We start from the raw sequence: 15206 nt of genomic DNA, 5'->3' as shown, positions 1-15206 counted from the left end.
GGGTTGCCCTGGTAACAGTGCCTGCACCAAAACTGCCTGCATTTCCCCCAATTCTGTGTGGGTTTGGTGCACAGCCAGCAGCAGTGGGAGGGAATAGGGATCTGATAGCATGGGTACAGGAATGGGAATAGGAATCTAATAGCATGAGTATGGGGATGGAACAAGGATGGGGATGGGAAAGGAATAGGCATGGGATGGGAATGGGAAGGGATAGGCTAGGGAGTGTTTCTCTTCCCAGCCATGCCAAAGGCATTTTCTTGGGATGAATTGAGCCCTCAAGCAGGACTCCTCTTCCTCCTAAATTAAATTGCACACTAAGCTCATGCTGCTCCTTGAACAGGGGGGAGAAAGCACCTTAGCAGCACAACACAGAAGCTGCGACAGCACTTTTACAAAAGCTATAAAACGTATGGGAGATGAGAGTGATAAATCTGAGCAGCAGTAATATTCACCTCCTACAAAAGAAGCATGTTTATTTATCGTTTTTACTGTTTTCTGTAAAATTTACAGTTGATGATCTGCCTGAATGCAGTGGGGGATAATTTAAACATGTCTCCAGCCCGCCTTGAACTGGGGAGAGGGAGATGATAGCATGTTTATTCCGTTTTTTTTTTTGTTTTGTTTTTCTTTCCTAAAATCCATTTCCAAATAAAGGGTGAGATCTACTGGGGAAGTAAAGCACAGCTTTAATTCAAGGCTCTGACAGCTAATTGAAAAAGAACAGTCATTAAAGGATGGTAATGTGTTCTACAGAAATGATTTTGGTACATTCTGCAGTAATTTCCCAAATGGCTGTGTGAAATGAAACCCAGACCTGAAGCTGTGAAGAGAGGGAAGAAAGTGGGGAGGGAGCACTGGGGTCCTGGGGGTGATGACTGAAGGTCCCTGGGAAGGGAACTGGCAACACAGGGATGGAGATGGGTGTCCCCAGGGAAGGGAGATTGTGGGTTCAGTGGATGTATAGGGTGGTCCAGGAATGGTGATGAGGGTCCCAGGTCTGGGGGGGCCCAGTTCCTAGATCTCTCCTGTCCAGCAGTGTGCTGCCATAAAACCTTCAGTCCTAAATGTACCCAGTGCATGTGTGCCAGATTCCGTCCCCAACACACGGAGCTGCAGTGGGAGTTGGGTGGGATGCTCAGCACTCCCAGTCCACCACTGAGCCTGCTGCTGTCGTTAATGACTCCTATTTTAATCAGCAGAACAGAGCGTTCGTCGGAGTCCATCTGACAGAAAACACGTTGGGATAACACAAGCATGGGGGAGGACTCAGCCAGCTTTATCTTTTCCTTTCCTAAAGAGCCATTTGGGTCCTCTGTGACCAAATTAAAGAGGTGACAATGATAATGGGATGCTGCTAGGGCTGTCACAGCCCAAAGGCATGAAGTGACTCCAGTCTGACCCTACTGCTTCCCTGTCTTTTCCCCAGTTTAGCACTGAGAATCATTAATAAGATCTGGGAAGATGCTGAAAAGCTTGCGCTCATTCCCTGCTTCAACACATAGAGGGGTATTTGTATGTAAAACAGGTTTCGCATTAAATAGGCAAACATCTACAAAGATGAATGCAAATATTAGGTTTCCAAAGCTGTCTGTAATGATAATTTAACCCAAGGTTATGTACCAAGTCACCAAGGTTTGGGAAAGCTGTTTGCAGGGATAACAGATGGGCTTGCAAAACCCAGCCACCAAAAAACACAGTGGGAGCATTCCTGTTCCTGCTGGGGGCAGGAATGGGGACATGGCTGTGTTCCCCCCATCCTGTACCAAGTGCTTGCCCTTTTTTGATTTTTGTTTTTAATTAATATCCCAGTTTTTGTGCATACCTGTGAGCAGAATAAGTGGTGGGATTCCCAGGGACACCCAATGTGCCCCCCTAACCATGAGGATATGGCCCTTCCTCCTCCTCCTGAGAACTGCAGGCACTGTGGGTGACATGAAGAAATCAGCCCATAAATAAGGGCAACACCAGTGTCCACCTCCTTGTCACTACCAAGAAGCCCAACTCGTGAATTACCTCCCAAATTAACTGTGCATGAAATTGGATAGAGACACTGGTTTGACTGGCCATTACCAGAGCACTCTGCAAGGATCCTCCAGGACACATCTCTCTGTTTTTGCTGCCAGCTTTCCACTTGGTTGAGCCCATGAACCATCCCACGTCCCTGAGGCACTGCTTTGCTGGGCAGAATGGGGGCACAGAAAGAAGCTCTGCAATGGGGCTGAGCCCTTGGGTGAGCATTGTGTTTATTGCAGTGTTCTCTGCTGGGTACACAGTGCTCACATCACAGTTAGAAACATTGCTCTAGTACCAGTACATGTCAGGATTTAAAATAAGTGGCTATATGCATACATGGGGCACAGTCACTGTACTGCCATGGTAGGTGGCATCCACCCACCCAGGAAGCCAAGGTGCCCCCTCAGACACATCCCATAATAATAAATTCACCTGCTTTCCCTTATTGCTTTTTTGTTTGTCTTTGTCACAAGACTGTCCAGCACATGCTGTCCTCACAGTGCACCCCATAACCCAGCTCTTGTCACCTCCAGCTGGGACAGGTTGTCCATCCATGGGCACCTCCAGACAGCAGAGACTGATGCTTAACATCTCCTCCAAGCTGCAAATGTCTCTGGAAAATAAAGGTGGGCCCCAGCCAAGGAGCACAGGCCACACACACAGAGGTCTCCATGCCTAGGCAGTGTAATCAGTCAGAGCATGCACTGTTTGCATGAGACCATGCCCATTCCACCATCATGGTGCTGAACATGGGTGGCCCCAGAGGACTGTGGCCGTCCCATGAACATCCAGACTTAGAGGACAGTTGTCTCCTTTTCGGTCATTGAAGACATCTTGGAGAAGCTCCTGTGTACAATGCTGGAGTGGCCCGTCTCCTCACTGAGTGCATTCACCAGCCTGGAAAGGATGGTCACCTTGAACTTCTTGAAGTCCTGGCCCATGAAGACATAGAGGACGGGGTTCATGCAGCTGTTGGAGGCAGCGAGTGCCGTGGTGATGGGGATGCCAATCTCAAATACAGAGCGTGGGACCAGGTCAGGCTCAGTTTCCAGGATGTTCAACAGGTGGTAGGGGCTCCAGCACAGGAAGAAGGTGACGATGATGGTGACAATGATCTTGAAGGGCTTCTTGGACTTGGCGAGGCGATTTCGACGCAGGTTGAAGGCAATGGAAACATAGCAGAAGGTGATGATGGTGATGGGCAGGAGGAACCCAGCAAAGAGCCTGGTGATGTTCACTGTTCGGTGTCTCACTAGTGCCAGTGCTTGGTAAGACCTATTTCTGGACAGGGAGAAGTTGCTGAAACAAATGATAGAGTTGCGGGCTTGTGCTGTATCTCGGAAGACAAGAGAAGGGCAGCTCATGATGATACCAACCATCCAGATGATCAGGCAAACCATGCATGCCAGGTTGGTCGACCGATGGTTTTGAGACCAGACGGGAAAAACCACCGACACATAGCGATCAAAGCTGATGGTGGTGAGCAGAAGAACACTGGTGTACATGTTGAGGATGAGGAGGAAGGAGTTCAGCTTGCACATGACGGTCCCGAAGATCCAGTTGTAGCGCATGGCTGTGTACGCAATGTTTATGGGTAGGAAGATGTTGAAGAGGAAGTCGGCGACGGCCAGGTTGAGAAACCAAATGGCATTGACCGACTTCTTCATTTTCAGAGTGATGATGGCTATGACAAGGCCATTCCCCAGGATGCCCAGCACGCAGGACACACTGTAGATGACAACTGAGAGGATCCTCGCAATGTCCTTTGGGTCATAGGATGGGCCTGTCCACACGCTGCCTGGCTCTTCATAGGTGTAATCCAAGTAGTCATAGATGTCAGAGTCATCAGAGTAATCAGATAAATTGGAAAGCGCCATGGTGGGTGCACAAATCAGTGTCCAGTCAGTCTCAGCCTCTCCAGATGGCAATGCCCTGCTAAGCAAACACAGTGTTAGATCAAAGCATGGCTAGGATGGCCCTGGAAACTCTGGGGGATCCCTTGGGTCCAGCTCAGTTGCTGGGGCTTGTCTGGAATGTTTATGTGCTGATCAGGAGAAGCACCAGCTCTGGGAGCTGCTGAGCTCATCTTGGTTGCGCTCACCAGGACATGGCTGCAGCCTTACTCACAAAAGCAGGTCTATTGCCTACTTATTTCCAAGGAAACAATTACTATTAGGCTTACTAACAGCTTTGAGATTTTCCAAACTGCAAAGTACTACAGCTTTTCTCTTTCTTTCTCCCAAGCCCTGAGCAAAACGCTAACCGTGAGCACTATATTTGCCACTAGCCAAAACTGGGCTCCGCCAGCCATTAAGCATGTTCCACTGCTCCCTGCTAACAGCTCTGGGGCTCTGCACCTCAAACCCATCCAGGCTGTGCAGTGCTGAACTGAGCATCGTCCTCCTGCCAGCACCACTCCCAAGCCCCCATGTGTTTACACAATAAGCTATTGTTTCTCCATGGGCTTTTCCTCAAGTTCCTTCCCAAGCAGCCCCACCGCTCTCTGCCCTTTCCTGCCCTCAGTGGCACTCCCATCGGGATGCAGAGATTTGAGGGTGAACAAATCCTCAAGCAAGCAGCTGGTGGGCATCCCATCCATGTCACAATCTATGGATTTCACAGCCAAAAGGGTGCTTATCCCCATACACAGTGCATCCTAGTCCCCCCATGGAGCCCCAGGAGAGGTGCCCATGGGACAGGACACCAATTACAGCCCCGAGCTGGCCCTGCCCCTGCACACCCTTAGCACATGGCTTCACCTCCCCAAAAACAAAGCTGTGGGTTACACAATGCTGCTCCATCCCCATTTCCCACAGGGACCCCACTTCTCTACCCCTGGCATTCCCCCCTCTTCAAGTTGTACCCACTCACCCATTTTTCATGGAAAAATCTCTCCTGTACCATCCCTTTCCAATGTGATGACATTCAGCTCAACATTTCAAAGCTGTGCTTTATGGACCGTTGATTGGAATTGCCTGTTTGTTTTGCTCTCCCTCCCCTTTCCCTCTCAGGTTTTTTTTAACACTGATGTGCAGGACATTCCCCAGACCCAGCTGAAAGCAGTGCTACAGGACATGCTCTGCATGGTTGTGCTGCAGCCATGAGCACCAGTGCCAGGACAAGCAAGGGGCACCTGGCCCCATCCCTACCAGCCTGGGCTTGAGAAACCCCAACTCCATTTCTTCTCCCTTTTGCAAATACCCCATGAAGTGTGTCTGAAAAAGCAAAACAGCAACAAAACAAAACCAACAAACTAAACCCACACATCATCATGTTTCAATGTTCCTTCTGGGCTGCAAATGCTTAGCACGAGCCAAAACCACGTTACGCGCTGTTCTCTATTCATCTCTGTCCTCCTACCTCCGCAAAAATGAGCACAGGATCTGCCCCAAATAATCCAAAAGCTGTGATTCACACAGCTGTGCTCAGCCAGGGACCCCCATAGGGCTGAGCTCGGGGCGGCCCCGCATACGGCCAGGATGAGGTCAGGGCTGTTGTTCTTGGGACGGCAACAGGAAGCAGGGAGAACAGCAGAAACCTTCAAATGCAGCTTTACTGGGAAAAAAAAAAAGCTTCCGTGGCTAAGAGGACGGATGTGAGTGGGGAAACGGGGGAGTGCAGCCAGAAGAAAAAATAATACACGGGTCTGCCTTATCCTTGCACTTGGCTGTGGGGATGCTTAGAAATCAGCATCTCCTTCCTTGTGCATCCATGTCCCCATTGAACACAGGACATCCTCATACCCTGCAGGAGCCAGACTCTCGTGTTCACCCAAGCTGTGAGGTGAAGCAGTGGTTCTGTGTCCCCCTGTGGCTGCCCCACACCAAAGCCCTGAGCCCCAAGTTCCCTCCCAGCCTGGTATGGGGGTGTGGGAATGCAGGGGAAGGGGTATGATGACCAGCTCCACTTCTCACTTATTTCAGCTGGCAGCTGCCATGGCAATGACATCCCAGTTTGATGTTCCCAGTCCTGAGTGTGAGTTGGGCACCATCAAAACGCCCATAACAAGAGCTCAACCTCACTGCTGCTAAACACCCAGAGAAGTCTGCTGGGAACTGCACACCCAAGCCCTATTTTTAGGTTACGTGCATGCAGAAAAACTTCCTGGCATTTCAGTAAGGCATCTTTGACCTCTCAAGATTGCCCCCCTTGGATGCATGGTGATGTCATGGAGAAGAACAGCTTGTGTCCCAGTCCCACACTGCTGCCATCCCCCTACACCCCACATCTCCCAAATCCAGGCACCTGCAAATCCCCAGAAACAGCCCCACAGTCTGCAGCCCCATTGGCAGAAGGAGGAGGCAAAGCCTGTTCACAGAGGGGAAACTGAGGCACAGAGCCCTACCTGCATCCACGGCGCTTGGGTGCCAGGACCTTGAGAGAGGCTGCGTTGCGAACAGGCAGATAAAAAAGGAATAACTGGAAAAGGCAGCCTTAAAAAGCCGGCTGTGCCCAGGGTGGGACAGAATAACAGCATGAGTCAGTGTTTTTTCTGGGCAGCACTGCACACGTCTGGTTGGGATGGGATGGTCCATGGAAGCAGTGCAGGGACACAGCAGTGTGGGGTCACAGCTTGCACACTCTGCTCTGCCCAGAAACTGTGTTGGACCTCAAAACACGACACTCATCACCAGGCTAAACAAAAGGAAAATCACCAGCCCCACATCACGCAGCGCTCACTGTTAGGTGTAGGACAAGGGTTGAGTGCTGCAATAAGCACTGTGTGATGAGCATCTCTCCTGGGGATGTATCCCAATTCCCTGCACGTTGCAGGGAGCCAGCTGCACAGCACGGTGCCAGCGAGTCAGCTGCATGGCATGGCTGGAAACACAACAGCCCCATGGTGGGAGCTATTCCTGCTGCAAACAAGGAGGATTTGCACCCCATCTGACGGTGTCAACTGGGGTGCTCTGTACAACACTGTGGCTGCTTGGGGACAAAGCCAAGCATATGGTTGGGGACACCATTGGGAGGTTCATGTGGCACCTGCAGAGCCACTATCAGCAGATCAGATTTTAGAGGGTGTAAAGAGGAAGGAAACCAAGAGAAGGAAATGGATTTGTCCCTGCTGCTGCCGGACAGAGGGACATGATTGTGCTCGGGCATGGGGGGGACTTTGGGGCCAGGCAAAAGAAACTAAGCAAATGAGAGTAGTGATGACCTACTACAGAGTCCCAGTGCATGGCCCCATAGGTCACCACCATCCCCAACCCAAACCCCAAACCCACTTTGTAATAACAGAGAGGAGAAAACCCTCAGCTGGCTGCATCCCCATGGGGAAAGTAAAGAATTCTTGCTGGCTGCAGCCAACCCCTCCCTGAGCCCCAGATATCGCTCCGCTCCCAACCCAGGTGCAACCCCATGGACACCAAAACCCAGAGGTGTTTACCTCTCAGCTGGATAACTGCCTGCCCTTCCGTGCACGTAGAGATTCCATCCCCACTGCTGCTACCCTGTTAAGATTGTGTTGGCTGCCGCAGGGTTTGGTCACTTCTCCACCAGCAGCCGTGGCTATTGCTGAGCTCTCTCATCCCACAGAGGATGTGCACGCGTTGCCGATGGGAGGATGAGCAAAACCACAGCCTGTGGCACACACAAACACAAAAAAATGCAACCAGACATCAGCTTGGCTCATGCTTGGGAAGGAGGAAGCGATGTAGAAAGGCAGGATGTGGGGATGGGGACCATGATTTTGAGGCTCTGTGCACAGAGGGGACAGGACAGCTCCTTGTGCCACGCATATCATGCTCAGCCCCAAACCTTTTGGAGTTCAGCATTCCACACTGGTGCAGGGCCAGGCACATGCTGTCCCCAGTGTTCCCAGGGTGCGTGGTGGAAGGGAACACATTCCTGCCTCACTAATCCCAGCTGTTGGTGCAGCTGTGACCCACACACAAAGGTGGGGATGGATCCAGCAGTGTGTCCTCATCCTGGATCACATGGAGACACAAGTGGAGGTGGTGGTCACTGTGCTTGAGAAAATTGGGGTTTGCCCAACCATCGCTGGGTTCCCCAATAGCATCACCGATGTGGGGCGCACACGGAGACATCCAGAAATGGCTGCGAAAGTGCAAAACCACCACCACAAACCCCATCATGTGGCATCTGCAATACCCAACGAGAACTGACACCTGCAGGGACATGCAACAGCCTGCACAGGTGGTGACACTGGTGTCGTCCCCCCCCCCCCCCCGGAGCTGTGAAAGAGGAATCAGCCCCAGCTGCGATCCTCGCTTCGCATAGTGCTGGGTTACAAAACTGCTGCCCTGGGGCTGAATCAGGAGAAAAGTTGCTGATGCTCTCAGATTGGAGAAAGGAGAAGAGAGAAGAGTCCCCGGGAGGCTGCATGATCCTCCCCGCCCCCCAGCACCCACAGATGGGGATTTGCCAACAGCTCATGACTGTCACACTGCTGCACTGGGGGCAGGGGGGACCTGGGCATGGGGTGAGAGCAGTAACACAGAGCCCAGCAGAGCAAAACCCTTTTGTCATCCTGATGCATTTGGGCAACGCAGTTCCCATCTCAGCAGCTCCCAGAAGTATTTAAAAGTACCCCAAATATATATTTTTAAAATGAAACATGGTCTTGCTGCAATGCAGGTGTAGCACAGCCTGGTGCTGCCCCACTCCCCATTGCTCTGTCAGTGGGACCCATCCTAACCCCTCCCAGGGCCAGACACCCCACTTCCCCCCCCTTGGGGACTCCTCAACTTCTCCAAAACCATGTAGAGCTGATGCTCATACCTTAGTGGGACCTCTGCCACCACTTCAGCATTGGGCAGCAATTCTGCATGGGGTCTCTAGGAGTCAGCAGGGGAGGGGGCTCAGCGTGAATTCTCCTCTCTTCCCCCTCCATTCCCAGTACCCAATACCTGGAGTTCTGCCACAGCCCTCTCTGCTCTGGGATGAAGGCAGTGAGGAAGAGGAGCTGAGCCCGGTGAGGATGCTGCAGGCAGCGGCGTAGGGCACAGACAGCTTTTAAGGAGAAGGGGAGGGGGAAGGAAAGGCAGCAGCATCCTCGGGGTGGTTTTGGCTCCGTGAGCAACAGCTGGGAGAGGGTGGGAAAGCTGGCGGGGATCCTGCAGTACATCGCTTCCCGTGGGGCCGCCTTTCCTGGCCCCCAGCCAGGCCCTATAGGGCTGCAGGGCAATGCTGGGCAACACCAGGGGGACACCACAGAGCCAGGTGGCTCCCAGCTGCCCCCAGCCCACTCCGCACCCCCCCCCCCACTCACCCTCCTGTCCTCCCACCACCCCCAACTCCTTCCAAGACATTGAGTCACTTCCCTTGGTGAAATCTGGCTCCCAAACGCTGCTGCTGCATTTGGGTCTGGGTTTCTCCCATGGTTTTTATTACTATTGGGATTCAGCTGTTCCCAAGCAGCACCCCCAGGCTCGGCTATAGCACCTCCAGCCTTGTGTGCCTTTCACAGGGGCTGCAAAGCAAACGGAAGGGGCTCCACCTGCTCGTGGCCAGACCAATCCCAATCCCAGCCAAGCGGTTTTCCGGGGCTGTTCCCATTCTCAGTGAGGACTGAGCAGCTCAGCATCCACCCCCGCAGAGCAGGAGGTTCCAATCACCCTGTGCTTGATGTGGCACTAAGCAAATCCCTTTTCCTGCCCTTCAGCCCCCACAGCACTCAACCCCTGGGTTGGGCTCCACATACACAGCACAGCCATGGGTGTGCAGCAGGTTTGGGGGAAATGATCCCACTTTTCACACACACGATAATGACACCTTCTGGACAAACCAGCACCAGCACCCTGACCCTTCCCAGGTGTGGATGCTCTCCTTGCAACGCCCAGCAGCTCCACATCTCTGAATTCACCAACAGCAGTTCCCTCATCGAGCAGTCACAATTCCCCCCAAAAAAGCACCAGGCTTATCAGACCACACTGTGGTCTTCAGGAGCAGTATGCCCACAGAAGATGATGGCCAGCCCATAACCCAGGGCACACCTTCATCCCACACATCTGAGCCACACAGACTTTGGAGCAGGAGCACAGCAATGTGCCCTGATGGGATCTGCCTATCCCCAGGTCCTTTCCAGGGCATCTGTAGGGCAGGATGGGATGGGATCGTGCTCACACACCCTTATCCCTGTGCTCAGCAAAACATGAAGGTAAAAACCACACTGACATGGGATAAAGCACACCCCAAGTGTCAGCTCTGCAGTTTGGGTTTTCCCTCCCAGGAACACTGTGATGCCACAGAGCCTTGGGAACCCCTCCTAGCCCTCAGCACCTCCCAGATGGTGGGAACCAGCCTGATTCACCCCAGCAGCTGTCACTGCAACAGCAAAGAGAAGGCAGAGCAGACACCCCCCACCTCTCCCTGTGTTTCCCACGCGGGCTGCATGTTGCTCATCGCTCCCTCCATGACCTGTTGTGACAACACGCCCTGCTCCGCATCCCATCCGAGTGGAAACGAAAGCTCACTGCAAAAATAAAGAAGCCCACATACAGGATGTCAAAGAGACAGCTCCGCTTTCCATGTTCCACTGATTTGGTACAATCACGGAAAAAACAGTCCCAGGCTTGTGCAACTCACAGCTTATAAATAGCAGCACGGAGCCCAGCAGGGCTGCTGGCAGGCAGGGCTGTGCTCACTGACTGCCCCATGCTGCTGCAAGTTGAGCTGCAGGAGGCACCGTGCTCCATTCATTGCATCCCACTGCAACCCCCATTCACTGAACCCCCCTGCAGCCCCATTCATTGCATCTTCCATTCATTGTGCCCCATTGCTGGGGTGAGGATGGCATCCTATATATACCCTTGTGAGCCTGAGGTATTCTTTTAACCCCAAAGCCACCCACCCCTTCCCCTCAGCGCTGGCTAGGTGCAATTAGTTAATTAGCCACTGGAGGTAACTAACCCAGCTCTTGAAAAAAGGCGATGAAGGCACAAGCAGAGCCTTGCAAAGCTAAATCCTCGTGCATTTATCCACAGCCTAGTGATTTGGAAACCCTCCTTCAGACTACACCACACAAAAGATGCATTTACCATACCTGCACAGGGCCACGCAGCTCCTTTCACAGCTCAAGCATCCTGCTGGGCACTGGGGGTGCTCAGAATCACAAGCAGAAGATGCATGCTGCCAGAGGTCATCTTTTGGCATCCAAATGCCATTGATGCTGTGGGCTATGGGTGCTCTGTGGGGCCATCGCTGGGGAATCACATAGCAGTGATGGACGTGCCCACACTGAGCGATTCATTGGCAGCTCCATGTTTGTGTCAAGAGCCATTTACAGCTCCCAGCACAGAGATGAGGGATTACAGGGCACAGGCAGTTTGTTTTTCATTTTAAGCCCCAGCACAGGGCATCCTTTTCTACGTTACCCTTGTTCCTCACCTTCAAATACCTCCTGCAGGTGATGGACACACACCAACAGCAGGGATTTACAAGCAGAGACGGCTCCTTACACCAGATTCCCACTGAGGATTTGATTCCTGCAGAAGCAATGCAGCCCCTGCTCTCTCACCAAAAGAGCTTTTGGAGCACTAAAAGCCACAGAAGAGAGAACGAGGGCCTCTGGAATCAAAGATGAGGAGCAGCACCATGCTCCTGCACATGGCACTTCTTCTCCTAGAGCTCATTAAGCTTCAGCAAGAACTGCAGGGTGCTTCAGCCAAGACAAGCAGCAAAGGATGAAACATCCTGAGCCCTGATTGCCCATAGTCCTGCCACACTGCTCCACACCATCCATCATCAGCTACTTGAGGAGGTCTTTCAGCCTGCCCACTCTGCTCTCCTCTTGCCCCTTCTCTACCCAGGCTCACAGCTTTGCCACTCACCCACAGACATCAAATAGAGCCCCAAATCTTCCTCCCTTTCAGCTTTGTTTCACAGAAGAATCTCTTTCACATAACTTATGCCAATCCCACCGGAGGGAGCATGCTCTCCACTTAATGAGGTGGGGGGTTAATGAGCAACAGCTGGGACTTCTAGGACAACCATTGACCCTGGGTACACAATGGTTCCTCATCAGGCTGCAGCTGAGCAGAATTTGGCTTCAACCAGCCCTGCTTTAAATGATAGCTCAGAGTAAGCCTTCAGTAGAGGGGTGTCCTCCTGATGTCTACAGGTGATGTCTATGGTTGTCATCAGCCCATCACTGGCATCATCCTATAGGGAAACATACAGTGCTCACCTTTAGGAGAAGGTCTGGGGGTAGGGTGAACTAAAAATGTGAAAGTTTGCATGTGGGTTCCTTTAGTTTCACCTCAAAGTTTTCATTTTTACAGCCCAGGCAAAATTAAGAAAATGCGTGGTTAAAGCTGCTAGCAGCAGAAAGTGAGCATCTGTGCCAGCAGCTGAGGTCAGGTTGGATTTTGTTAATGAAGGAAAGCTGTTTGATGCCTTTCCCATCAAGGTGATAGAATATGATGGAGTAAATAGTGGCAGTTCCCTGGGGGGACACAGAAAGACTGGTTTTAGGAACTCATTAGATGGCTTTGGAATCATCTCATCCTATCCTGTTGTATCCTATCCCACTCCATCTCATCCCAACTCAACCCATTCATATCCCATTCCTTACCACCGGTTGCTGGGAAGTGGCACAGCCACTGTTTTACTTTGTGAAGTCCCAGTGAAAGGTCATTTTTGGTCTCATTTCTGCCCCAAGCTCTGGGTGCAGATCTCAGCATGGTACGACCCTGAAGCCGTGAGCCTGCTCCTGAAAATTATTTAAGAAATAATTAATGTCAGAATATTTAAAAAGGGATTAATTAGTGTTGTTGATGGAAGCCAGATCTAGAATTTGCCTTGGAAAGAAAACAAATCAGAGCCCAAAAGGGAGCACGGGGAGCAAAAGCTGTGCCAGAGAGCTGCACGCAAATGTTCCGTGTCACATTATACAGAATTAATGCTTCGGATTGTCTGCGCAGATGAAAAGTCTTTAACCTAAAGAATCAATTAAGTTTCCTTGCAGACAGCCTAATCTAACCCATGGGGGACTTTGGAGGGAGTGCAGCCCCTCGCCTCTCCTGCAGGCAGCTGTAAATCTCTGCCTCATTACCCAGCAGTGAGAGCACCCCAGAGCAAGCTTGGCTACAGCATCACCACCATCATCCACTGACAGAGAGCTGGTGCTGCCCCATCCCTGCACACAGCCACGCTCAGGGCACGGGGCTGTGGGCACTGATGGGGCTGTGGGTGTCCCTGTGCACTGCAGGCAGTGGGAACAGACGGCCTTTGGGGGTCCCTTCCAACTCAAAACCATTCTATGGTTCTGTGATCACCTGTTTGGCACAAAGTCCCCATAAACTCCATGGCAGGATTGGTGCCAGGAGTCAGTGGGGACCAATTCCTGGCAGCTGTGTGCCCAGCACAGCGGGGAATGCTTCCCATTTCCCCAGCTCTTGTTGCAGTGGGAGTGGGATCTGCTGGCAGGAGGCAAGGGAAGGGAGAAGGCCTCTTGCACTGGCCCCATTCCTGCAGCAACACAGGACAAGGTGAGATACACAAACCCAAGCCTCAGCTCCCATTCAATCCCTTCCCAACAGGAGCAGTGAGCCCAGCAGTGAGAAGCAGCCTTTGCTGCAGGGGCTGCCAATTCCATCCCCGTTAATTGAATCAGCTTTGCCTCTGCTTTATGTCCTGTGACAAGGAGGCATAATGAAATTTTAAAATGCCATCATTTTACACCAAAAGATTATTAATAATCCAGCAACAACAACAACAAAACGCAATCAGGGGCAGCAGCCTGAGGTCCAAGTGAATTTCAGAGATTCATGGTGCTGGCACAGCGATTTCATGCCCCACTGGGTGCAGATGTGGGACAAAGGGGATGGTGGCAGCTCAGGTCCCCTTGGTGCCACAAAGCCACCATGCAGCTCAGGTCTGTGCCCAGCTTGGAGCCATGACTGCATCATTCTTTCATCCCCAGCTCTATTGGAAATCACCCGGCTGTGCTCACACCATAAAAAGAGAAGGAAATGCAGTCAGATTTCAGATTGCCTTCTCCTGCATCCAAATTGCATCATAGATCACATCCATGATAACTGCCACACTTCCTATTTTGCTCCACTCTTTTCTTCGTATGAGACACATCCTCGTGCAAATGGACTCCAGGGTTTTATTTGCTAAATGGTGAATGGGCAAAACTCACTGCTTGCACCTTCCTCAGCCCCAGGCAGGAGCAAAACGCAGGGCAAGTAAGGAGCAAAGTGCAGAGGGAGACGAGGAGGGAAAAGGAAACTATCTGTTCAGAACTATCTGTTTAAATGAGTCTCTTATCAGTAGCACTAAAAGTGGTACTTTGGCAGGCAAATTAGAACCCGTGCTCTAGCTTAACGAATAGGACAGCTTTTTATTTGACATATTAGGGACAGTCTTGATGAGCTAATTTGTTAATTAATGGCAGCCTCAAGGCTTTTGTCTCAGTAGATGTTGGCAAACCCTTTAATCTGAGGAGCTGCTCATCCTTTGGGCCCCATCTCCAGCAGTGCCTCCTCTTTCCTGGGCTGCATCTGGGACTCAGACCATGCTCCAAACAGCCCCACAACTCCTCTCCTTGTCCTCACCCCCCAGCTGAGTCTCTGTTCAGCACCAGCTCAGTTCCCCTTCCCCTTTTTGCAGCAGGATTCACAGCTGCTTTTGAAGCAGAGCAGGAATTGTCCACAGCTGAGCTGCCTCTGCCCAGCAAAGTTCAGACCTACAGGGAAAAAGAGAGAGGAAAAATAAAAAAGAACTACTGGCTCAGATCAGAGTGAGAATTTTACTTTTCTTTCCCCCTCCATTGATTAATGAGCTAATTTACTTTAATAAGTGGTTATTTTCCAGGATCTGTGTGCTGACAGTAGGGCAAGCAATGCTCTCACGTGCAATAGGGCACCAACCCAACGTGGCAGCACCAGTTCCCCCAAACTGAGTAGGGCAGAGCCCTGCTGTGGGTTCCAGCTCTCTGCTTTATTCCTGGGTATGGTGCTGTCGTGCCAGCCGTGGCCTTAGTGAGGAAATATGCAGCAGGGAGACACCAGAGCCTCACTTATCTTTGCTGTGTTGCTGCCAGGTGGGAAGAAAACCTGCAGGAATATTTGCAAGCTAATCAGGCAGAGGACTTGATTGGACCTCAGTATAACACCAGGGGAAGGCATGGAGTGGGGAGATGGCTGCACGGATGGGTGGGAGGGAGCATGATGTGCAGACCCAGCATTGCCCCATTAATACAGGCAAGCAGCTGGCCCCAAATT

At 51.7% G+C, this 15206-nt stretch overlaps 1 protein-coding gene across 12 annotated transcripts; it reads right to left on the bottom strand.

Annotated features, from left to right (window-relative positions):
- Window positions 1-35: 35 nt before the first annotated feature.
- On the bottom strand, window positions 36-11877 carry CMKLR1 (chemerin chemokine-like receptor 1). Of its 12 annotated transcripts, XM_048964197.1 has the most exons (5): window positions 8886-9050; window positions 7403-7596; window positions 6359-6398; window positions 5374-5568; window positions 36-3945 (listed from the first exon to the last, which is right to left on the bottom strand). In XM_048964197.1, exon 5 carries the CDS (start codon window positions 3888-3890, stop codon window positions 2808-2810), a length of 1083 nt encoding a protein of 360 aa, XP_048820154.1. In that variant the 5' UTR covers window positions 3891-3945; window positions 5374-5568; window positions 6359-6398; window positions 7403-7596; window positions 8886-9050; the 3' UTR covers window positions 36-2807. The 12 variants fall into 12 exon arrangements, 11 of the variants coding, with proteins under 11 accessions (XP_048820154.1, XP_048820155.1, XP_048820160.1 ...); XM_048964198.1 differs by lacking the exons at window positions 5374-5568; window positions 6359-6398; window positions 8886-9050 and adding exons at window positions 10342-10450; window positions 11021-11313; XM_048964203.1 differs by lacking the exons at window positions 5374-5568; window positions 6359-6398; window positions 8886-9050 and adding exons at window positions 10396-10450; window positions 11021-11313.
- Between the last annotated feature and the right edge of the window lie 3329 nt (window positions 11878-15206).

The sequence above is a fragment of the Lagopus muta genome, chromosome 17 (assembly GCF_023343835.1).
Source record: "Lagopus muta isolate bLagMut1 chromosome 17, bLagMut1 primary, whole genome shotgun sequence".
NCBI classification, from domain to species: Eukaryota; Metazoa; Chordata; class Aves; order Galliformes; family Phasianidae; genus Lagopus; species Lagopus muta.
Note: the sequence above shows the minus strand (reverse complement) of the source record. Positions and strands in the feature narration are given on the sequence as shown.